Source organism: Mytilus trossulus, chromosome 5 (assembly GCF_036588685.1).
Source record: "Mytilus trossulus isolate FHL-02 chromosome 5, PNRI_Mtr1.1.1.hap1, whole genome shotgun sequence".
NCBI lineage: Eukaryota > Metazoa > Mollusca > Bivalvia > Mytilida > Mytilidae > Mytilus > Mytilus trossulus.
In genome coordinates this window covers 16,152,823-16,179,159 of record NC_086377.1, presented here as the reverse complement: position 1 = coordinate 16,179,159, position 26,337 = coordinate 16,152,823, and the positions used below count along the sequence as shown (strand labels likewise).

Sequence of the window (26,337 nt, the reverse complement as noted above, 5' to 3'; positions counted from 1 at the left end):
AATTGTTAATTTTAAGGAAATTTTGCTGTTTTTGGTTATTATATTGAATATTATTATAGATATAGGTAAACTGTAAACAGCAATAATGTTCAGCAAGGTCAGAGTTACAAATAAGTCAACATGAAAAAAATGGTCAGTTGACCTCTTTAGGAGTTATTGCCCTTTAAAGTCAATTTTTAACCATTTTTCGTAAATTTTATATATCTTTTACTAAAATCTTCTTCTCTGAAACTGCTGTGCCAAATTGATCCAAACTTGGCCACAATCATCTTTGGGGTTTCTTGTTTAAAAAATGTGTCAGGTGACCTGGCCATCAACCCAAGATGGCCGCCACGGCTAAAAATAGAACATAGGGGTAAAATGCAGTTTTTGGCTTATAACTCAAAAACCAAATAATTTAGAGAAAATCTGACATGAAGTAAAATTGTTAATCAGGTGAAGATCTATCTGCCCTGAAATTTTCAGATGAATTGGACAACCTGTTTTTGGGTTGCGGCCCCTGAATTGGTAATTTTTAAGGACATTTTGCTGTTTTTGGTTATTATATTGAATATTATTATAGATATAGGTAAACTATAAACAGCAATAATTTTCAGCAAAGTAAGATCTACAAATAAGTCAACATGAACGAAATGGTCAATTGACCCCTGTAGGAGTTATTGAACTTTGTAGTCAATTTTCAATCTGCTTCCTTTGTTTAATATTCACATAGACCAAGGTGAGCGACACAGGCTCTTTAGAGCCTCTAGTTCTAATCTTCATTTTTTTTGCCCATTATTCTCTGATCTTCATTTTTTAAGGGCCTAAAAGCCACTATTCTTTAATAATTTAACCCAATCCAAACCCTCATTTCTGTATTGTTTTTTATATAGAATAACATCAGACATGCGTTGACTGCTCACGATTGTTTTGTCCGACTTCCAAGTGATAATCAAGGAGTATGGGCTGTAGATGAAGAATTGTTTGACCAAATGAAAAAACCTCATAGAAAACTGGATGCGTAAGTAATATAGCATTTGTATTGGTACCCTTCATTTAATAGTAGAGTGCAGTTGTCTACAATAGCCATACCCGTAGCCAGGGGGGTTCAGACGACCCCCCCCCTTGAAAACAAATAAGCACTGTTAAACTCAATGTTCTGTTCGAATTGTGACTGTTAAAGTCGAGTTTGTGAGTCCAACGACCCCCCCTTGGAAATTCCTGGCTACAGGCCTGAATAATCATAGAGTATTATTCAAGTCACCTTATCACTATTTGTCCCCCATTACTGGACATCACACAGGTTCCCGTAAAATTTTGACATCGTAATACAAAATATCTGACTCCACAATGGAAAAGTGATTGTTGTATGACATCAATAGTTAAGGATGTACTTAGGTGAGGTTTTGGAATTTGGTTCAAATGTTCGGACTCCTTGGTGTTTTTCCATTCAACACAATGTAAAATATTTTGCCCCATAACACCCATTTATATTTTGATATCAGATTAATTACCTCATAAAAGGTCATTTACCAAAATTTTAGAAGATTCTTAATTTTCTTTCTTCTGTTTTGAGACACAATAATACCAATGCAAATATAAGGTAAAAGTCCGAGTCAGTCTTTTCCCGCCATATTTTAAATCTTAAATATCTCGAAAAGGAGGTCCATGACCTATCAATATTTTTAGCTTTTATTTATCCTTTAATGATGCTCTACCAGGTTAAAGTATCAATTTTAACTTCTTAATTTATAAATTTTCACCTAACCTCACCTAAGTACATCCTTTAAAGCAAGAAACTGGTGTTAATTGAGCTTCCTCTGTAATGATTAACTTTCCTTATTATAGAAGTGGTGAAGATTTAATTGACATCTTAATGGATCATGGTCATTATTGTCACATAAACTACTGAGAAGAGCCTACCAAAAAAGCTCCAAGCTTCCTCCAAGCATGCTCCAAGCTTCCTCTTTAGAATAAATCTATGATCCCTCAATTGCAAACTGTTTACAAATTATGTTGTGGCATAAATTGAAATGTTTTTATACATGTTGCACATGGTTTTATTTTAAAAAAAATTGCCTGGTCTTTGTTTATAGACTTGCATAGATTGATTTAGGTTGATTTATATGTTTTAGAGTTAACATGACATCCATTTTCACTTAACTAGTACACATTGTTGTTAAGGGCAAGCTGATGCTGGCCTCAGGGTGCAGGATTTTCTGGCTGTGTTAAGAACCCTTTGGGACATTTGGCATTATTCTGCTTTTTGGTTTTTATCTTTTTGACACATTTTCAATTTCCATTTTTTCCATTTTATTTATTCAAAATATAGTATTCTTTGCTACAATACTTTTATTTTGTTTATTTTGACAGGGATGACACTTTTTCATTTACCAGAACAGCACCAAGAAAAACTTCTGAAATAAACATTTCTACAGAAAAGACATCACTTGAACCTGCTGTGACCATAACTGGTGTAGAATGTAAGCAAATGGAACCTTTTGTATCAAACATTGCTGACGAACCAACCGTGCTAGAACCCTCTGTATTAAACACTTCTGACGAACCAACCCTGCTGGACCCATCTGTATTAAACACTTCTATTAAACAGACTTCATTTGAACCTGATGTGACCATCATTACTCGTGTAGAACTAAATCAGAATGGACCTTTTGTATTAAACACTGCTGACGAACCAACCGAACTGGACCCCTCTGCATTAAACAAACCTGTTAAACAGTTTTCACTATTGAAACAAGCTGTATTAAATGCTTCTACTGAGCTGACTTCATTGAAACAGTTGAACGCTGCTACAGACCAAAACACAGATATCACTGCCACTTCACAAAACGAAAAGAACCTGGAACAAAAAAGGTATGAGCAGGGTCAGTTCTTATATTTTAATTTTTTTAATTTTTAATTTTTGCCCTATCAGGTGAAAACATTAGAGCTTTTAGACTACAGTCTTGGGGTATTCTAGTTCTCTCTCTGTCAGTCCATCTGTCATTCGGTCCCATGCATATATGTGGCATCTTGCTCAGGAATTACAATACAAGGATTTCTGAAATTTGGTTATAGGATTTTTAAAACAATGTATAAGCCAGCTATATAGTGGGATGTGTTTTAGATTTATCACTCAACAACTTCTTGGTGGGTGGGGCATTGTCCATGACGTTCAGAATAATTATCTGACATAGCATTATTAAAATCAAATACAACGTAAGGCTCAATTCCCCATTTCAGAATCTAATGCATCCTGGGTAATATTTTCAAAAGTGTACACCAAAATGTCCTGATTGGTAAGAAATGTCATAAACAATGATGAGACGTTATTTTCATTTTGTGATACAAACAATAAAATAACCCATGATTCTTTAGACCCTGAAATTGCCGATTCCAAAACTATGTTTATATCTTTATTCTTTAAATTGTGTAAATTATTCCTCATGATTGCAATAAATCTTGTATATACACAGTGTATTCTTTTTATAAACAAGCACTTAATGTTTATATATAAGGTTGGTTGACTTAATGTCATGGAATGTACCAAGTATGGGAAAGACAAAACAACTAAAGTATGTAAAGAATAAGTTTGGCAGGGCAAGTCTGGTCCTAGGAGGTTACCGTTACAGTGCAAAGACAAAAAAACACAACAGAATTTACTGGCGATGTGCAGAACCATCTTGTAAAGCAACAGTTAACACACATGAGGGTCATTTGGTCAAGGTCGGCACACCACACAACCATCCAGCCAACCAGACAGGGCGGTTCAAAATGTAACTATGCAATGTTTTCTTATTTAAATTTAAATATATAATGTAAATTTACAAATTATGTGTGTGTTTATTATTGCAAATCCTTGAACTTATTCAAATATGAACATTTAGAAGTGTGGTACAATATGCCAATGAGGCAACTATATACCCAACAGAGATCAAAGAACCAGGATTTAAATAAATATAGGTCATGATTATCATTATATACCATTATCCATTGTTTAAAAATATTATATGCAACCTAGCTTCCCTTTTTTATGCCATATTTATGGGCATCATGTTTTCTGGTCTGTGCGTCCGTAGGTTCGTTCGTCTGTACCTTCCTCCATTCATTCGTCTGTTTGTCTGTTTGTCCCGTTTCAATATAAAGGTTTTTAAAAAAATTTTAGTCGAGGAAGTTGAAGTCCGATCAACTTGAAACTTAGTAAACATGTTCCCTATGATATGATCTTTCTAATTTTAATGCCAATTTAAATATTTTATCCCATTTTCAAAGTCCATTGAACATAGAAAATGATAGTGCAGATGGGGCATCTGTGTACATTTGTACTTGGGACACACTCTTGTTAAAATATGTATTTTTATGTCATTGGATTTTTTTAATTTTTGGTGTTTTTACGCAACTTTAAGACTGCTTTTAGGCTATTTTGTGACGGTCAGTTTTTATTGGTGGAGGAAACTGGAATGCCCAGAGAAAAACCACTGACCTTCGAAAGGAAAATTGTCAATCCTAGTCAATTAAGATTGAAGTTGAGTGCTCCTGCACGAGCGGGCTTCAAACTCGCAACCTCAATGTTGACTGGCTACTGGTTACAGTAGTAACTACTTAGACCAATTGGCCACCGAGGCCCCTTTATGTTATTGGAAAGGTGTCTACTATTATTTATATGACAAATTTTCACTCATTAGTGTTATTTGAGGATTGAAGTTTGGAAGTTTTTATGCCCCACCTACAATAGTAGAAGGGCATTATGTTTTCTGGTCTGTGGGTCTGTTCGTCCATCTGTTCGTTCTTTCATTCGTTCGTCTGCCCAGTTTCAGGTTAAAATTTGTGGTTGAGGTAGTTTTTGATGAAGTTGAAGTGCAATCAACCTGAAACTTAGTATATATGTTCCTTATGATATGATTTTTCTAATTTTAATGTCAAATTAGAGTTCTGACCCCAATTTCACGGTTCACTGAACATAGAAAATTATAGTGCGAGTGGGGCATCTGTGTACTGGGGACACATTCTTGTTATTGCATAATATATAATTAGTTTAAGTTTTTTTCAAACAGTGATATTAAAAATTAATTTTACCATTACTTGTACCTTACAGCAATGAATCACCAGGACAGTCTCAAGACAATCACCTGAGTGAAAACGAATCTGTATCAGAAGAAATAGAACCCCTAGAGGGCCAGGATGTTCCACTTCACTTGGAATGTGAGGATGTGTTTTCAGTAGACAGTGAGGATGAACAAGGTACAACAGGTTCAGATAATGAGTTTGATATATCATAAAAACATTCAAATTTGATCCATTGAGGTTTATAAAAGAGGGGCAAAAGACGTCAAATGAAACATGCAAACTGAAAGATTGTAATAAACTGGCTAAAAAAGTTTAATCTTCTCTTGGCAACAGTAAATTACTGTGTTCAGTTGTTGAATTGTATCAACATTTATAGCATATATATGGTTTTTATGTTGTTGCTTTCATATAAGATACACTGGTAGATAAGGACAAAATAGACTGGTCTTACAAATTGAAGTTTTTGCTGATCATAAAGTATGGTTCATCAATTTTATGTTTTTTTTTACTGTTAAATACCATGAATACCTGCATGTACCAAGTAGGGACTTAAGCAGCCATATTTTCTATAATTACAAGGAAGGGGGTAGGACCATTATAAGGGCTCCAGGATCAGGTGTAACCCTTTTGGGATCTGAGAATTCTTTTTTCATGTCTGCATGTTGGGATTTAAATTTATTCAAATTTGGGACCTCAGGATTTTGTGTTCCCGTAAGCCAGGAATTTAGGGATCAGGACACCCTCCAACCCACCCTCTTCTTCAATTGATGGCAAAATGTTTTCATATTTTTATGTCAATTTTGTATTTCTACAAAATTCTGTTTCAGAATTGGAAAACTGTGAGTCATCAGCTTCACATGACAATACATCAGGGGTAAGTTACAATGTAAAGAACTTGATTCACAAAAATTGCAATTATAACTTTGTCACATTTTTCTGAATGATACAAACATTGCAATTCCAGGCCTGTTACAAGCCAGTAATTTCCAATGGGGGTGGGGGGAAATGAAAGTAAAATGCCTATGTCATGCCAAAATCTAAAAAGTTTTGTAATTATTATCAGAGATTAAGATTAACACACGTTTTCAAAAGGTCCTTAAACATCTTTTTACATTAATTTCAAGAACTGTGGATTCATTATAATTCATTGAACACTTTTTTCTAGGATTTCTTGGTTTCTCACTAATCATGAATCACTATGTCCAATTAATTACACATGTTCTAAAGCAATTTAAGTAGACTTTGGTAAAACCACAAAATCAAATATTGACAAAAATAGGTGCCCTGGAAAATAAATGAATCCACAGTAACCATTAGTAATATTCTATAGATGCTGTATATTAAGCTTCTACACCCTGTACATCTAGTATTGTGGGCTCAATATTCATTCTTTTTTTTTCTAGTTGCTGAAATCACATGGAATGGAAGACGAATTCTACACTTCAGTTGAAGAGGAACATATATTTTCAGGTATATTACCAAGATATGTCAGGGTCTTTTATAGCTGACAATGCAGTATGGGCTTTGCTCATTGTTGAAGTCCCTACAGTGACCTATAGATGTCAATTTCTGTGTTGTTTGTTATTAAATGAAAAGTTGTCTCATTGGCATTTTTTTGTTTTAAATTTTATAATGTTGGGTCATGACCTCAGTGTTCTTCCCAGAAATTTTTGATAGCATCACATGTGGCGTAAAAAAAAATATGTATTTTGTTCAATGTTATTTGTCATGTCGTGGCAATGCTATATTTCCATTATGATATATGCATTATTGTTTATTACAAAATGTATTATATTGTTTGTATGCTATAGGTCCTTATTTGGTGAATAAAAAATTCTATTCAACCCTATTCTTTGTGTCAATATTGTTGAATTCATGACTGAGAATACAATTAAACTATAACCATGATAATAGTATTTTCAGTTTATGTTTTCAATATTCATTTATGGTTCCAGAATTATTTTTTCCTCTTGGGCCAAATGAAAATATATTTGTGGTTCCAGTTACCCTACCTACCCAATTAAAAAAGAAGTTCTTTATCATGTCTATGAAAACATATTGGTTCATGGAATTCAATAAATCAGTCCCAGTTGTTTCTTTTTATCAAAATGATATATATTTTTAACAAAGTTATCTAACAAATAGTTTGTTAATGCTAAGTTTTCTCTTCAGGTATCATTTGTTTCTGTCTACTGTGTCATTTGTGCAAATGTAGTTATTATCGTGAAATACGGATTTTTGTCATATCTGGTCTGGTTCGGATCAGTAGTTTACACTAAAATATGAAATGGCCTCCGAAAGCAATAAAAAATTATTATATCGTGGCGGTAAGAAAAACGCTAAAACTGCCTGGGGAGAACACTGGACCTCCATCAATGCATGCAATTGAAAATTTTCTTTGAATGTTGAAAAATTTAAAGCAATCAGCAAATGGGACGTGACTGCACAGTGGATTGGGAAAATGCTTGCAAGCTACTACTCAAAATTATCAAGCTCAAGACCAAACATAAAATTACAGGGAGATAACTCTGTAAAAATCAGCTGAACATTTTAATCACAATCTTTTGTTAAGGAGACAGATTTGTTTGAGGACCCCTGCTCACAGATTGTCATAAGCAGTCTGAGAAAAACATGTGTTTGGTTTATAAGGGGCACTGCTCACAGATTGTCATATTAAGCAGTCTGCATAAAAAAAACATGTGTTTGGTTTATAAGGGGCAATGATTATAAGAAAGGATACAAAAAATTAGTAAAACTATAAATTTCCTATACAACATAAATTTGAATAGCATAACATTATACATAATATTAAAATAATTTTTAAGTTTTTGATGTCAACATTTTTTTTCTATTTTTTCAGTGAGGAAGCCAAGACGAGTTTACGTTAGAAGACCCCCTCAGCCATTTACATATGCTTCTTTGATACGAAAGGTAAATAGTATAATTACTGTCTAGCCTGTCATTACTAAGGTTAAGATCCCCTCAGCCATTTACATATGCTTCTTTGATACAAAATTCTGCAATTTCAAGCATTAATGGCTACTTTGTTTTAAGTTCAAATAAAATGGCAGTTATTTCATGTCAAAACTGTACCTTAGCCTGACTTGTGCTGAAACAATCAACCCCTTTATTCCATATTAGAGCGTACCGGTTCCCGGAAGTTTGATAATACAAAAACAGGAACTTCTGATCTGAACAACAGGCCATGCAAATATGTGCCCTCCTATTAAAATTTCATATACTTCCTTATTATTCTAATAAATCTTTCAGCAAGGGATCTTCAGTGTTTCTTAGTCCCCAGCTTTCATTTGATACCAAAACTGACCCAAATATACCCCCTTTTGACGAAGATACATCTATGCGTAGGAACTATTTTGTTCAAAATATATACTACTTTCTTGTATGTTCTTTCCGACCAGGCCTGAATTAGTGGTTCTATACTTCAAACAAAATAAAGTTATTGAAAACATGTCCATGAATATTCTTACATCATTGTAAAACCATCTTTAAAAAATTTTGCAACAAAGTTTTAAGAAGACATTTTTTAAACTATTTAAAGGGAGGTAATATCATTACTTTTTCAGGCTATTGTAGAGTCACCTAACCAGAACTTAACATTAAGTGAAATCTACCAATGGTTGCTTAATGCATATTCATATAAACAGACAGATGATATCACAACAATGAAGGTAGGTACTAAATGCTTCTATCAATCACAGTTTATCTAAATACCAGACAACAATCATGTACCAGAATATGTTTACAACACTTGTATACTATAAGCCATATTAAGGGGTCACATGCAGTTTTCTGTTAGATTTTCAAGATTTTATCGGTTAAATAATAGGCAGGTTTTTTTTTTATTAGATTAGGAAATGAGATTTTATCAATCTTAATATAAATAGACATTTCCATTCTCAATTTTATTTATTAAATATAGTGCATTGATCATAATGTTCTATACATCCTATCCATGAACATTTCCAGAAATTTGTCCATGTAATATATGTTGAGATATTCAAGGCACTTTTGTAAGGTGCAGGAATCTAATATCTGTTCTAAAATATAATTTATGTCATTGTTAACCTTTCTTTAAAAAGTTGAGTTATCTTCCTTTGTCTAGAATAGCTGGTAAATCAACAACAACCAATGCAATATTTAATTTTATTGCATAGCAATATAATATTTCACACAGAAAGTAACCAAAAGTTAGCATGCAATAAATTCCAATATTGCACTAGTGCAATAAATCTTCAAAAATCATGACGTCATCAATGACAAAATCATTGTATAAACTAATAAGTTTTTTCTTTCAAATATTATATTGCTATACAATAAAAGGGTTATTGCATGAATATTGGGGAACATTGTCCCTCATAGAACATATATTGCACTCGCAAGCTTGTGCAATATACATTTCTATTCAGGACAATATTCAATATGCAATAACCCTATATTACTTCCCAATGATATTTTGAAGTTATATTTACCATGTTTACCATTCAGTGTTTACAAGCACTTTGATATTTTTTGTTATTTTTGCTTGTAGAACAATGCCAGACAAGTTCTTAGTCATAATAATTGTTTTGTCCGAGTAATTAACAACAAGAACGAAGGAGTATGGACAGTTGATGAGAAGGAATTTGACAAACTTAAAGCACCACATACAAGATTAGTTGGGTAATATAATACAACAGTTTGGGTCCATAGAATTTGAATACATTGTATGTGAGAGCTCATCATATAAAAAAGAAGATGTGGTATGATTGCCAAGGAGACAACTGTCCACAAGAGACCAAGATGGCACAGACATTTACAACTTTAAGTCACCACACAACCTTCAACAATGAACAAAGCCCATACTGCATAGTCAGCTATTAAAGACTCATATATGACAATGTCAAAAAATTCAAATCAGAAAACTAAAGGCCATTTATGTTGTTTTTCCTGTTTTAGTTTACTCCAAAAAACAAGAAAACACATAAATAGACAAGAAAAGTAACAATTTGTCTTGGTTGCTTTCATCTCATCACTATTGTTCATTGTGAAGTATTTTGCATACCACTGTACCTTTGCTAAAATCAATATACAATTCAAGCTCTCATAAATTACAATTTAAAAGTGTATTTGGTTATAATACCAAGCTTGAATAATTCATATCGTATTAACAAAATATTTATTGTACTCAAAATGGATGTACTATTTGCTACTGGATGTTAAGCAGCTCCTTATCTTGTTATAGTTGTAAGATAGTTGCAGCAATCTTTTTTATTTTTATTGTAGCTGTTTAACTAAAAGAAGCAGTAAATCTGTAAATGATCCTAATTCAGGGATTATGGTAAGTAAACATACACATATTAGACTACCAAGCAGCTACATATACATTTAAAGAAATTGTTCGATCATGACATTCTCTATGCTCATTTTAACATGGGTAGGCATTATATTTATAAAATATCTTAATACTGAGAAGTTTTTATGCTTAAGGTGGTACCTAACACTACAGGGAGATAACTCTATAAAATCACCTAAACGTTTTAATGACGTTGTGTTGTTAAGGGAATATTAAGCTTCTCATTGATCAAAATTAGTTCTTGTCAAACTGCTATATAAACAGTGTAATTTTTCTGATAAAATGCATGGTTCAAATTTTTTGAAAGTTTTAAATTTTTGTCAAATGGTCAAAGTAAATACTTTGCCAAAATTTTATGAAAATTAAACGAGCCAAATTAATTTTAGTCTAAGTGTTGGGTACCACCTTAAATTACAATTTCAACATTTTTTTTTGTATTTCGGACAAAAACCAGTAGAAAGACCCAACTGAAACCTTTAAAAATAATCACCAAAACAAGATCAACAATTATATCCTAGATTCCAATGTTATAATTTTCCAGAACAAACAAGAAACCAAGCAGAATGAACAACTTTACCAAGTATCACCAGAAGCTGCTATAGATTGTATAGTTGATGATTGTAAGGAAGTTTTATCTAGAAAAGCTGGGGAACCAGAGCCTGTGCAGAAACTACAAAATCTTGTTAACAAGTAAGTTATTTCATATTATATAAATATACCTCATGATCCAAAGGGGGTATGCTGTGAATTTATTATTAAATACCAATTTTCTTAGATTTTGTGGACACAGGTGAACCTTATCATTAAATTTTCAACAAATAATAATCTATATTTGTACATGGGTATGTACAGTCAGGGGCGTTACTTAAACAAGTTATTTTTTTTAATTACTTATATAAGTAATTTTTTATTTTAAAAATAATAAAATTACTTAATAGAGTTATTTTAATTTTCAATAGAAATATAGACTAAATGTAGTTTTCATGATTTTAAACAATATTTTATATCATAAAATAAAGAATTTATCAGATTTGAGAGGAGTATAGAGACAAGGGGTTACTTTGAAAATAATGACAAAAATATTACTTGAATAAGTTATTTTAAACATTTTTGAAAAAAATATCAATTATACACTTATCTAAGGCACATAAATTATGTAATTGATTTAGGTTACAAATTATAAATAACTTCAGGTCTTAATTAATTCACAAGTATCTATCTATTTATATCAGTCTGCCTTCAAGATTTTAGAGGAAAATGATAATTTAATAGTCCCAAGAGACCAATCTTTGACCCAGAAGCGTTGGTATGAAAGATAAGTGCGTTGGAAAGTTAATTAGAGTTTCTGAAGAATTAGTTTTTATATATCAAGGGAAAAATAGCCAGATAACTGTGAAAATTATTTAAAGCTATTAAAATGTGTATTCTTGGACACCTATAAAAAAAATATTCAGAAAAATAACTTATATAAGTTATATTTAGATTAGCCTCGTTGTCAACATTACTTGTATAGGTAATTTTAATTGTTACTTGTTTAAGTAATGCCCCTGACTGATGTATGCAGACTTCGGCAAAACCACAAAATTATATATCCAAGAACAAGCAAATTTTTCTTAACCCATGAAAATTTGTACCCAGCAAACATAAAAACTATCGACTAGTCTCATTGATTTTCATCTGCTGCAAGCTATTGGAACATATTGTTAACAGCACTATCATGGATCACTTTGATGGACACCAGATCCTATGTGACCATCAACACGGTTTCAGAGCAAAAAGATCTTGTGAAACTAAAGTCTTGATAACCACAAGATGAAACTTGCAAGAATTTAGACCAAGGAGAACCGACAGATATCATCCTGCTTGAATTCACCAAAGCTTTTGACAAAGTGCACCACAAGAGACTACTTTAAAAAAGAAACACTAAAGGATACGAGGAGTAACACTCAAGTGGATACAAGACTTCTGTCCTGCTTCAGGTTAAGGTTTTTGGTTGAGGTAGCTTTTGATGAAGTTGAAGTCCAATCAACTTGAAACTATGTACATATATTGATCTTTCTAATTTTAATGCTAAATTAGAGTTTTTAACCCATTTTCATGGTACACTGAACATATAAAATGATAGTTTGTATGGGGCATCCGTGTACTAGGTACACATTTTTGTTATATAATAAAACACTTACTTTATGTAAATGCTATTCAAACATTGTCGGATAATAGTTCGTGTCACATAGACAATGAACTTGCTATCCTCAACATCATCAATTAAAATGTGTATAATATATAATATAACTAGCTTTTATTCCTTAAATTCTTTGTAGCATTAAATCCCCACCACCATTTTACGACAGTATTCTAAGTGATACAAAGATTCTACAAGAAGAATGGGGCAAGGAGAGTGAATGTAACTCTTCAATTGAAGTTGACGATTTACAAGCATCAGAACATTCTATAGAAGGACAAGGAGAGAGAATCCCATCACCTATATTCATGTTCATAGAGAGTGATGATGAGAAAGGTATTTATAGAAGAAGAAAAAAACTGATTGAACAAACATACCAAATTTCAACAAAAATTCAAATAGAGTGAAGTCTATAAAACCTAGCAAAATCAGAAACTCCTCTATATCAACTGACAGAAATGACAAATGAAACTGTAAAATTCCTGACGTGATACAGGTATTTTTTAAATAAAAAATGGTGAATTTCATATGCATATGTGAACTTTGAATTAAAATTTTCAAGCAAGTACAAATGTTTTTATACCTACATTATATTTTTATCTGTGAAATTCTATCTGGTGAACAATTCATGACATTATTAAATGTTACATATGATTACTTTGACAAAATCATAAGATGAAATATACCAAAAAATACAGTATTTGCTCAAGCAACAAAAATTGATACAAAAACACAATATATAATTTTCATAACCTCTTCTTTTCTTTTCAGATTCTGATAAAGATGACCAAACTAGTTTGCAAGATGGCGGACAGATGAGTAATTGGAACCAGGGCAGTAGAGTAAGACGGACATGTTTTACCAAGAAACAAGTAGAAATACTCCAGTCTCACTTTAACCAAAGGAAATATCCAGATGCATTCACTTTGTCAAAACTATCTCACAAAGTTGGCATAAACACAAGAGCTGCACAAGTCTGGTTCAAGAATGCTAGAGCGAAACGGAGAATGGTTGCAGATTACTCAAACATTGGTGAGTTTTAACGTTGGACTATAATAAACGTATTTACACTTTTGGTATTTAGCTGAATCACGCTCCGAATGACCTTAGATCTACTCCGAATCACCTTTTGACATCAAGCAACAATCTCTTTTAAATTGTGATGTCAAAGTTTACGGGAACCTGTGTGATTTTACGTAATGGCGGACAAATTTGCATACAAGTGTAAATACGACTATTATTGTTTTCTGGTTTTACTAGTCGCCAATAGTAAAGCGGGTGAGATATTTCAGGGTGTGAACTCTTATACAAAATTTAATAAAAAAAGTTTGTCATAATAAAGAGGCATAATTTAATGGTTTGTCAAGACTTTATTTGATAGCTTTGGTGCAAATAGAAATAACAGAAGAAGATAAATTAAGAGTTTAAAAAATTATATTAAAATATTTGAGTTTCGATATGCTCTGAAAAAATTGTGTTTTTCTTTGACAGTGGCTTTTGTTGCTCTAGTAAATTGTAAAACTGACTGACCTTTTTCTCTATTTTAATTTAATTTCATATAGTGAATAGTTCTCTCGTTGGCAATTAAACCACATTCCCTTATTTTATATTATAATGTATCTTTATTCAGACAATAACAGAATTACTTCAGAACTCTATGGAAATGGTAACAGTTTTGGTAAATCACCCAATGTTGACAGGAGGTTTTGGAAGCCAGAATCTCATATTGTTTTTGGGTCTTCTTTATTACACAAGAATCAAGTTGGTGTGTCAAAAAATGAGAGTCCATCATTAATAAATCATGACTCTGTTAATTGTGTGAAAGAACCTGACATGATGTTAAAACACAATAGAACTTCATCTTGTAACCAGGAACAAGTTTTTGAAGTGAAACGTATCCGAACATCAGCTGACAGCAACGAACCAATCATTGAAGTGAAAAAGATATGTTCACCTAAGAAACAAGAAGTGTCTGGCAGAAATTCATCTCTCAACAAGGAACCAGTAATTGACCTGACAGATACCAGATCATCATTGCCTCACAATCAAGAGTCATTGTTTCAAGTTGAGCAATTCAGAAATTATGTCATCAGTGGTGAACCAGTCAATGACTTTAAGGATACCAGTTCATATTTAATTGGTAAAAACACTTCTGTCATTGATGTGCTACCTTCAAATAATTCATTGATAACTGTAGAACCAATCAATCACAATGGTACCAGTTCATCAACTATCGACCACAAGGGTAACAGTACACCAATTATCGATCACAAGGGTAACAGTACACCAATTATCGATCACAAGGGTAACAGTACACCAATTATCGATCACAAGGGTAACAGTACACCAACTATCGACCACAAGGGTAACAGTACACCAACTATCGATCACAAGGGTAACAGTACACCAACTATCGACCACAAGGGTAACAGTACATCAACTATCGATCACAAGGGTAACAGTACACCAACTATCGACCACAAGGGTAACAGTACACCAACTATCGATCACAAGGGTAACAGTACACCAACTATCGATCACAAGGGTAACAGTACACCAACTATCGACCACAAGGGTAACAGTACACCAACTATCGACCACAAGGGTAACAGTACACCAATTATCGATCACAAGGGTAACAGTACACCAATTATCGATCACAAGGGTAACAGTACACCAACTATCGACCACAAGGGTAACAGTACACCAACTATCGACCACAAGGGTAACAGTACACCAATTATCGATCACAAGGGTAACAGTACACCAATTATCGATCACAAGGGTAATAGTTCATCGATTATCAATCTCAAGTCAATCATTGATATGAAGGATACAAATACCTCACTTATAAATTGGAAACTTATGAGTGATGATATGCTAATAAATGACAGTTTAACAATAAGCAAACAAGATACAGGTACTACAACATTATCACATTTAAGTCAGGGCTCGTGTGTTGAAATAAAGGCTTCCCAGGACTCATGTGTTGAAATAAAGGCTCCCCAGGACTCATGTGTTGAAATAAAGGCTCCCCAGGACTCATGTATTGAAATAATGGCTCCCATGCAATCACATCTCAGACAGAACATTTTTAGTGAAAAGAAAGATTCAGTTATCACACAGGAACCTCTTATTGAAATGGAAGGTACCAGTATATCATTGATCAAACAGGAACCAGTTTGTGAGGAACCAGTTAATCATAGTGAGACCTATGAGGATATTAGTGAACCACCAGTTAGTATAAATCAAATAAGTCCTTCTGAAGTGAGGGTTACTAGAAGTAGGGCATCATTAATCAGTCAGAAACATGATAACCAGAGGCAGGGAAACAGTGTATCCAATCAGAAAACAGATAGTGATTCAAAGGTCAAGAGAACCACAAAGGCAGATTTATTTGTAAGTATTATATTACGGAATACTTTAATGACATGTGTAGTTTATCATTTTAAAAATAAATGCCAGAAATTTGAGTTTTCACCCTTTTTGAAGGCAAAAAGATTTCTCTCATGTTAATACTTAAAAATTGTTTTAAGTAATTTAACAATCTAGTTTGTGTTCAATAAAGATTGTTTTTACACTTTATATTTCACTAATTACCAAAAGTAGAAATGATTTAATTAAAGTTATAGTCATAAAAAATAAAAATAAACTTACCTTTTTATTGCTTCTTTTTTTTGTAAGATGTATTAATTATGTATTTAGTTTATTTCTTCTTACTTGCAGAAGACAGAAGAAACAGATGAAGCATCAGCATCAGAGCATGAAGAAGAAGAAGAAAAAGAATACTCTGTAGAAAAGGTGGTTGATTCCAGGATCAAAAATGGCCAAGTAGAATATTTACTGAAATGGGAGGGATACCCAGAGTATGTATAATTATACGTTATTTCCCCAGAATGTTTCTCAGCTAAGGAATTTTGAAATTTTTTATGATAAAAATTTACTTTAATCTGACATTTAAAGTTTTGATAACTCTGGAATGACAAACCATTCATTTTTTTAAGCAGAAAGGAACTTCTTTTTAAAGTCCCAAATGGAGAACAGTTTTGAGGAAATCAATCTATGAATAATTGTGAAAAATTGTATAACTTTTAATGGTTAAAGTCAAAAAGAAACTTGAGCTTTCTTATATTTAAAATAAATGATTTTAATGTTATATTTAAATTTCACTATCAAATTTGAGGCATAGAAAAGTGCTGTCATATAAACAGAAGGGATTACATTATTATGATAAGTCTTCAAACTCTAATGATGAATAATAAAATGAATGAAATTAACAGTTGTAAAATGTAAACTTAAAGTAAAAATGTACTGTAAATTCAGAAATTATTGCCAGGTTTTTATTTTTGCAAAAAGTGTGACACAATTGTAAAAGCAATAATTTAAACTTGCATTTTAAAATATTTTACATGAATTAAACACGATTTTTAAAAAAATCGTAAAAATTAAAATCACATTTCAGTCTAAAATGACAAAATTGCAATAATAAATGCATGCAATAATTTCTTAATTTACTGTAAATTTATTACTTATAATATAAAAAAAAAGAAGATGTGGTAATATTGCTAATATTGTGACAACTATCCACAAAAGACCAAAATGACACAAACATTAACAACTATAGGTCACTCTACAGCCTTCAACAATAAGCAAAACCCATACCGCATAGTCAGCTATAAAAGTCCCCGATAAGACAATGTAAAACAATTCAAACGAGAAAACTAACGGCCTTATTTATGTAAAAAAATGAAAGAAAAAGCTTGATTTTATTTCAGCTCTGACAATACCTGGGAACCAGAGGACAATATCGATTGTCCTGAACTTGTTACTCAATTTGAACGCAAGAAGAAATCTAAAGAAGAACTGAAGAGGAAACTTTCTGACTCGTTCATGGTATCCCCAGAGAAGAGACAGAAAACAGTAACGGTAACTACTTTTATGGTTCTAAAAACAAAGAAGGAATTTAAGAAATTATTATTTTGATACTGGGACTTAATATGGACAAAATGTGCAAAATTAGTTATTGTGATTTAAGGTGGTACCTAACACTACAGGGAGATAACTCTGTAAAGTCAGCTAAACGTTTCAATTACGTTGTGTTGCAAAGGAATATTAAGCTTCTCAATGATCAAAATTGGTGTTTGTCAAACTGCTATATAACCAGAGTGATTTTTCTGACAAAACTGTTGGTTCAAAATTTTTGATTTTTTTATATTTTTGTTAAAGGGTCAAAGTAAGTACTTTGATAAAAATTTTATAAAAATTAAACGAGCCAAATTGATTTTAGTACAAGTGTTGGATTCCACCTTAAGGGATTACAAAGTTCAGAATTTAAAAAAAATCTTTTTTATTTTTGCAAAACCTGTCCGTTTTTTTGTTGAAAATAACAGTGGATGATCACCTAACTAGTCCGAGACCAAACATAAATGAAAATTAAAAAAATCCCACCTGCGCTTTCTAAAAGAAATTTTCACAGTGTGTTGTACTACTTTTGGGACAAATTATATCAAAACTAGAAAACTTCATCGGCTCTAACTCAAAATATGGACAATTTTATGTTAAGGGCGTCTTGAAATCTTTTGACAGCTTCTGAAGTGCTAATTTTTAACCTTTTTCAGCTGGACCAAATCACTACTTTCCTTTAAAATTCTGGACCCAAATTCTTTTAGTATAATTTTACCCCCATTCTTGCAATTTGAGGCATAAAACATGGAGAAATAAATTTGGAATGGGTATAAAAAAAACATTGGCAAGTAACCCACTGTCAACACTAGGGACTATATATTTCGTGAACAACGAAAATCAAGGGATGACAATTGGGTCTCGGATCAACTATCAGATTTAATGCTTGAATCAGATTTTCTTTTTCATTTTATGTTTTAAAATCATCACAAGTACCCGTACACTTGAACCACCACTATATGAATTGGGCTTGTATAATGTATTGCCTTTACCTTGTGAATCGTTTGATCAAACAAACAAGAAGATGTTTTTTTCTCAGGTTATATCAAGCAAAATTACTTTACATATTTGATAAGCAACTTGCCAGTGATGAGTTGAAATAATTGAATGCTTAATACAAGGAACAGTTTTATAAAATTTGATGCATAATGTCTAAATTTTGTAGGAATCTAGTCCACAAAATGTAACAGAAACAATTACTGCCTTAAATGATGCAGGAACAGAAAAACAAGCAGTTGCTAACACTTTGCTCAAGGTATGAAATAGTTAATATGGTTTAAGGTGGTACCTAACACTACAGGGAGATCATAACTCTGTAAAATCAGCAGAACATTTTAATGACGTTGTGTAGTAAAGGGAATATAAAGCTTTTTAATGATCAAAATAAGATATTGTCAAACTGCTATATAACCAGTGTAATTTTTCTGATAAAACGGTTGGTTCAAATTTTTTGAAATTTGTCAAACGGTCAAAGTAAATACTTTGTCATAATTTTATGAAAATTAAACGAGCCAAATTAATTTTAGTTCAGGTGTTGGGAACCAACTTAAATAGAAAAGAGGGAAAATACAAAATGGCCAAGTAAAAATCATAATTTGGATAAAATCAATCTAAAAGAAAGTTTACATGTATATGTTCATCTGTACAGTTATTAATCATCAAACAGTTAATTTTCTATATTGTTTTGGCTTCATCAGATGAAATGGATGTCTTTTAAACACAAATTATTACTTGGCTTCAAAATACAAAATTTCAAAATTTTCCAACAAGAATTGAAATAATTCTATCATGGCATGCCCAATGCTAATTTTAAAATGGACAGTCATTATATTTGTTAACATTTTACACCTCACAAACATTTGGAATAGAGATATTGACAAATATAATGCCTACCCACGGTTAAAATGAGCATAAAGAGTGGGTTGAAAGATATAGATACCACCACTGGTACTGCGTAAGTGTGTTACAGTATAATTCCACTCGAGACAGTTAAATTTTAATATTTAAGGTGTGGGGCTTTCCAAGCTTTTTAATGAATTAAAATTTAACTGTGGAGAGTGGAGAAAATTATCGTTATACACAAGTTATAGTGGTGGGATCTGTTTCTATTTCTAACCTTCCTTTTCAAAGATTTGCAGAAGGTTGTGTTCCTTATATGTGATGTCAAGCATGGTAGCCTTATTTCATAACCTCACAATAGGAAATTTAGTAGAAACCAAGAAAATTTGATGTCATAATTAATTTTAGACCAATCATATGCAGAGAACACATAATTCACTATTGAGGAGAAATACATTTCTTACACCAATCTAGAAATGTGAAAATAACACAACACTTATAGAAAATTAGTTGTTAAATCATTTTTACCCGGAAAAAACCCCAGATCATATTTATATTTTTTCTATAGGAATCACATTAAAACTTTGTAGGGCTTATCTTGAATAAGAACAGGTACACCATATTTTTTTTTCATTTTATAGGAGCTACCTGCAGTAGGAACCAGTACAACAGGGTATGAGGTCTTCTACAGATTTAGATTAAATAACATTAATGAATTGTACCCGAACTGTGATGACATTGGTTTAAAAAAGATTATAGAAAGTAAGGTAGGAGTTATTCATTTATTTCTAGAAATTAAGAGCTGGTTTTCCTGAGGGTCACTCATTATGGTTTGAGTTGTAGAGATACTGTAAATTCAGAAATTATTGCGCGCTGGTATTTTTTTCAGTTTAAACTAAAATGCGATTTTAATTTTTACAATTTTGAGAAAAACTCTGTGAAATCCATATAAAATATTTCAAAATGCAAGATTGAATTATTGCCCTTACAACTTTGTTGCATTTTTTCACAATAATAAAAACCTCGCAATAATTTCTGAATTTACAGTAATCCCCTTAAACAGGGTTGCATTCAATATTGTAGCAGTTCATTTAGCTGCTAGGTCTAAAATATCTATCTATGTTGAAAAATGGTGGTAAAGGTTTATTGTTCGTCACTAAAATGGCAATTTTATTTCACATTCTTCAGTGCAGATACCTCCCCCCTCTTGAAATATATGCTATGTAGCTACATGAAGCATACCATTATTATTAATAAACTTTCCAACACAATTTTGGATTCCTTAGATAACATGAAAACTTAAGGCTCTCTAGATCTATTTAGCCACTAACTTTGCTTTCCTCAGATTTTTCTTTTCTTTTTAATTTGAATGCCAAATTAGAAATTTCCCCCCAATTTCACAGTCCACTTAACATAGAAAATGATATTAAATTAGTAAAATGAAATAAAAAAATGGGGTCACCCTTCATTTACACTCACAATATGCCTTCGAAAGGAGCATACATTTTTGTTAATGTTCTTTTTCTCTGTTTAACTAGTACTAAAAGGAGAAATAGAGGTGATATGGAACTAAGAAAAAAACTAAATTACAGAAATCGCTTAAATTTTACAATTATTTAGTTTATGTACAGCTTATTCGAAAACAACAATAAAAAAAAGGCCACCGATGAATTAAAAAGGATATTTCAATTTAAATGCCAAAAAATGGCATTTTTGCACAAAACATTAATCAAATGTATGTTAACATCAATATATTTGGAAAATTTTGTTTTGCTGAATTTGTCCACATCTCTTTATATGATGAGGGGTCTGAGGGGTCCTGATCTCGAAATCCCTGGCTTAAAAACATGAAACCCTGAGGTCTCTAATTAAAAGAAAATTTAAATCCCCACATTGCGAACTCAAAAAAGAGAATTCCCAGATCCAGAAAGGGTCAATCCTGAGATCCCGAGCTAAACAATGGCTGATCCCAATGTCCCGAAAAAGATCCTGCTGCCCCTCATATATTAATTGATGGATTGTTTGTTGTCATATGTCTAGTGGCAAATATTTCAATCATGTTGATGATCTTTCATTCCTATATACCTTTGATTGTAGTGGATAGAACTTAACCAGCAGGAGAGATATATGTATTATATGTTGGCACTTGAAGTTTCAAAGATGACATCAGAAAAGCAGCTTAAATATTTCCAGAACCAGGGTAAACTAAGAGAGGAGAATACAGTGGCTGCTTTAGACATGTTAAACAAGACGGAGATAGGTAAAGAATAATATAGGGTTATTTCAATAATATTGGGGCCCAAGTAGAATTTTTTATTGCACGAGCTTGCAAGTGCAATATATGTTCTTTTCCAATATTCATGCAATAACCCTTTTATTGTATAGCAATATAATATTTGAAAGTAAAAATTGGTTTAAACTAAGATTTTAATGTTGATGACGTCATGAATTTGAATATTTGGCCCGAGAACACAGTTATTTCGTTGTGCATTTCTTAAATTCAAATTAAAAAAATCGCACCTGCTCTTTCTCAAAAAGATTTTTACAGAGTAGTGTACTACCAGTGAGACAAATAATATCAAAATTATAGAAACTTCTACCAGCTCTAACTCAAAAAATTGACAATTCTGTGTTAAGGGGGTGTAAAATTCAGTTTGAAAGCTTCAGACGTGATAAAATTTGACCTTTTGGAACTGGACCAAATCACTACTTACCATAAAGATTCAGCACCCAATTTTTTTAAGCATGTAATTACACCCTACTTAATATTCCATACATTTAATATCAAGAAATAACTTGGGGAAAGTGTATCAAATAAAACATGCAAGTTATACACTGTTTACACTAGGGACTATATTCGTAGACAACGAAAACCAAAGGACGATAACTGTGTCCTTGGACCTACTTTATTGCACTAGTGCAATATTAGAATTTATTGCACGCTAACTTTTGGTTACATTCTGTGGGAAATATTATATTGCTATACAATAATACTAAACATTGAATTGAATACACATTTGGAGTTGAGTATGGTGTTCATTATCACTGAACTAGTAAATATATTTGTTGAGGGGCCAGCTGAAGGACACCTCCAGGTGTGGGAATTTCTCGCTGCATTGAAGACCTATTGGTGACCTTCTGCTGTTGTCTGTTCTATTGTAGGGTTGTTGTCTCTTTGACACATAACCCATTTCCATTCTCAATTTTATTAGACAACTAAAATAGTAATTTCTTTATATGATATCGAATCTCTTACTTAAAACTTTAATAATCTGTAATCTGTGATAGTATGCAACATTTGCGCTTTAATTTTTTTAATGCAACAAATAAATGCTTTGACAACTGAAATTGTAATTTCTTTTAATGATATTGAATCTCTTACTCAAAATTTTTATAATATTGAATCTCTTACTTAAAATTTTTATAATATTTAATCTTTAATAGTATGCAACATTTGCACTTTATTTTCAAAATTTCATATGCCTATGACAACAGTAAATTAATCTGGCAAAAATGCCCCAACTTTCTAATCATTGCTCCCATTGCAATATGAGTCCTGGTCCTCTCCCCCTGATTTACGCTCGCCCTGATACCTGTCCATTCGCCTTGGTTTTTATTTTTTCTAATTGTTGTCTAGACATAAATAATTTAAGTCTTTGAACAAAATATGTTGAAGTTTGTTGAAAAATTGACAGAAAATTTATATTGCCGCAATCAATTTATCATTTTCCCTTTGATTTACAGAGTAGAATACTGGAATACATTAATGGTTTTCTCTTTATTGATGACTATTCTCAGAGTATAATTATAATGAATGCACTTGTAAATCTGTTTCATGATATACAGTTCGTACATCATTGTTTTTATTAATTTAAAGCTGAATATTTTATCAAAACAAAACAATAATGTTAATAATAATCCATCAAGAGACAAGTATCAAAATAATCAGTGATCTGAATTATTTTTTCATTGAATAATTAATGATCCTAACTTTTAAGTATTTCCCTGTTTCCATAAATTTCAAGAATATATACCATAGAAATATCTGAGTAAGTTTATTCATTACTTGAATGCCCTGAATATTAATATTTTTTTATTAGGGGAACGGACTATATAGACGAATGAACTCAGGGCGAACGTACCCAGGTCGAACATGTTATTTGGGCTAACGATCCGGATACTCATTGCAATTGCCTGGTCAAAAGTGGGTAGTTCATCAGAAGATAGCTGATACTATGAGAACTGATCCAACAGTTCCGTGATATTTCAATCCTCTATGGCCTGTGGAAATCATTTGGCTAGATTTAAAACTGAAAAAGAAAAATGTTTTATGATTTTATTTCCATTAGAATAAACAATTTACTTGCTTATTCAAATAGCTACATTATATTTCTCCTCTCACATGTATTGTTTATATCATTGCAACACAGGATGCACAATGCGTTACTTGTCACTCGATCATTTAAAGGGGGTCTCATGGGGGGGGGGTTCCGATCCTGGATCCCGCTTACTGTTTTGTCAGATTCCCGTATCCCGCTTTCACAATGTACATAAGCAATTCTTATTTTTTTGTCATTTCGCAGTCCCCGCAAGACCTCATTTCCTGTTTTCACGCCACAATAATTTGACTTTCACGTGTCACGCTTACAAAAAATTGGCAATCCTGTGTCATGCTTAGACCCCAATGAGACTCACTTTAAACTCAAACTCGAAATCCAAAAATATTATTCAAATATCTTGAATCTTGGTATGTTCACATTGTTTTCCCTGAATAATCGTCTCTTCAGAAGACTATTCAGACCCTGATAGCGACCTCTTTCCGTGGACATTTCCCCTATAAAATGGATGTCAAAAAAAGAAAGTATCAAAATTGTAAAAACTAATCACAAATAACTTACCTTAAGTGCTTTTTGCTTTTTGCTGTCCAAACAATTACTTTGAATTTTTTCAGTATTTATTGCTGATTAAGGAAAATAACCCAGAAAATTAGGATATCACAAACGACCAAAAATCAAAACAATGAAAAAGTGTGTAATTGCGTGTAAAGTGGTGAAAAGCGTGTTCACCTCATGCAACTATATCCTGGCGTGTTAACCATTGAAAAAGCATGTATTATGCGTCTGGCAATATCATGTCTATTGGCAACTATGATTTACAGTAAGTAAAATGAATTTGTTAATTTCAGATATAATGCAGAAGAACCAAGAAGATAGATTGAAAATAAAAAATGATTCATTAAAGGAGCAGATAAAAAGTTATGAAATACAGATGCAAGAGAAGGATTTCCAGAACAAAGTTTTGAAAAAGGCATTAGCTAAAATCAATGATTCTAACATTAAGAATGACATAAGTTCAACTGGTACCAATGTTATGTATTTGTATAACGAGCTTACAAGGGAACCAGATGCATTCAAGGACTATTGCGGTTTGAGCTCCACTCGATTTGAGATTATTTATAATTTGATTTTCCAAGGGAAAAACAAAGACAGAAACTTAACATTAAAAACAAATCTTTTAATGGTTTTAAGCAAGCTTTGGACTAATAAATTATTTGAATCTTTTGCATGCGACTTAGTGAACGAGACTTCAGTTAGACATATTTTCAAGACTTTCTTAGGGATAACAGCTGACAGACTAGAAAACCACTTTATCTGGCCTAATCGTGCAACTTTGCTAGCTAGGGTTCCAAAAGATTTGGAACAAAAAATCCCAAACTTAGTAGCTTTAGTTAAGTTGGTGACAGTTCCTGAAAGCAGTCAAATAGAGTCTGAAAATACAGTGCTAAATAATGATACTAATAAAAAGAAAGAAACCCAAACAACAGGGGATCACTGTTACTCATCTATCTGTACAAAGGGAGATAATTCAATGACTTATAAAGGATTTGTTGTTATAGATCTGAGTGGGTCAGTTATCTGGTGTTCAAAGCTTGTCGATGTATGTGATGGTACCAAAGACACAGAAATATTACACAAGTGTGGATTAAAAGGAAAACTTGAGTCTTGTCTTAGAGAAGGAATGCTTAAGAAATTTGATGCAATTGTATTTGAAGGTGGAGTTGCTATTGAGAATAAAATAAGAAATATGGGACTTCAATTTATTAAATCAAAAGGAATCAATCATGAATGTCAATCATTACATTATGATAGCACTGAACCATGTCCATCATTGCATTCTGTAAACGGTGAACCGTGTCAATCATTACATTTGGTAAGCGGTGAACCATGTCAATCTGTGAATCCTCATAGATCTGTACTGTGTCAATCGTTACATTCTGACAGCGATGAACCATGTCGATCGTTGCATTTGTATCGAGCTGTACCCTGTCAATCTGACAGTGCTGAATCAGGTCAATCATTGCGTCTTTATAAAGCTGATCCCTGTCAAATAGTTAACAGTGGCGTACTGTCTCAATCATTACATCATGATACGGTAGAACAGGGTGAAGCATTGCATCTTTATAGAGCTGTACCACATCAATCATTGCCTTCTAAAAGTGCTCAACCTTGTCAATCATTGCCTTCTAACAGTCCGATGTTACTTCCACATTGTGATATACTATGTCAAAAATTGCATACCAACAGTGCCGACCCTTGTCAAGTGGATTTAATCGATAGAGTCTTTTGTGAACTTAAAATGTTTAAGATTATATCAGATGGTATACCATGTTCCCTCAAAGAATCTAGAGATATCATTTTTAAAGTGTGTTCATTATTGACTAATTTTAAAAAGTAAAATTAGGTGAATAAATCATCAAAGTATTTTCAGGTATTTCAAATTATAGAAAAACAATGTAGTTTGATTTTTTGTATAACATTGAGATTTTTTTTTAATGTTTAAACTCATTTTATGTGTAAAACATTCCAGTAAATAAAAAACTCATCACAGATACCAGGATTGTAAGTTTATATGCCAGAAGTGTGTTTTATCTACAAAAGCCTCATAAGTGATGCTT

The 26,337-nt window shown here is 32.2% G+C and overlaps 2 protein-coding genes across 2 annotated transcripts in view; both read left to right on the top strand.

Annotated features, from left to right (window-relative positions):
* LOC134717657 (uncharacterized) overlaps positions 1-6,232 on the top strand; it is a 43,960-nt gene extending 37,728 nt beyond the window's left edge. The window contains exons 21-26 of the mRNA XM_063580154.1: positions 873-1,000; positions 2,353-2,853; positions 3,498-3,755; positions 5,075-5,220; positions 5,874-5,920; positions 6,212-6,232. Of these exons, the coding sequence (XP_063436224.1) occupies positions 873-1,000; positions 2,353-2,853; positions 3,498-3,755; positions 5,075-5,220; positions 5,874-5,920; positions 6,212-6,232 (1,101 nt within the window). The remainder of the gene's footprint in view (positions 1-872; positions 1,001-2,352; positions 2,854-3,497; positions 3,756-5,074; positions 5,221-5,873; positions 5,921-6,211) is intronic.
* Positions 6,233-6,453: 221 nt separating this feature from the next.
* Positions 6,454-26,273, top strand: LOC134718590 (uncharacterized). The gene is made up of 15 exons (XM_063581215.1): positions 6,454-6,516; positions 7,907-7,977; positions 8,631-8,735; positions 9,596-9,726; positions 10,330-10,384; positions 10,941-11,089; positions 12,721-12,917; positions 13,353-13,613; positions 14,212-15,980; positions 16,308-16,447; positions 17,357-17,507; positions 18,709-18,798; positions 20,024-20,149; positions 21,480-21,642; positions 24,568-26,273. Exons 1-15 carry the CDS (start codon positions 6,468-6,470, stop codon positions 26,115-26,117), a joined length of 5,007 nt encoding a protein of 1,668 aa, XP_063437285.1. The 5' UTR covers positions 6,454-6,467; the 3' UTR covers positions 26,118-26,273.
* The last annotated feature ends 64 nt before the right edge of the window (positions 26,274-26,337 follow it).

What these genes read in the sequence shown, in the direction of transcription:
- LOC134718590 (XM_063581215.1), top strand. Translation starts at nt 6,468, where the DNA reads ATGGAAGACGAATTCTACACTTCAGTTGAAGAGGAACATATATTTTCA. An exon ending in TGCAGATTACTCAAACATTG is followed by an intron (nt 13,614 to 14,211) that starts GTGAGTTTTAAC and finishes ATCTTTATTCAG; the next exon opens with ACAATAACAGAATTACTTCA. An exon ending in AGAGACAGAAAACAGTAACG is followed by an intron (nt 17,508 to 18,708) that starts GTAACTACTTTT and finishes TAAATTTTGTAG; the next exon opens with GAATCTAGTCCACAAAATGT.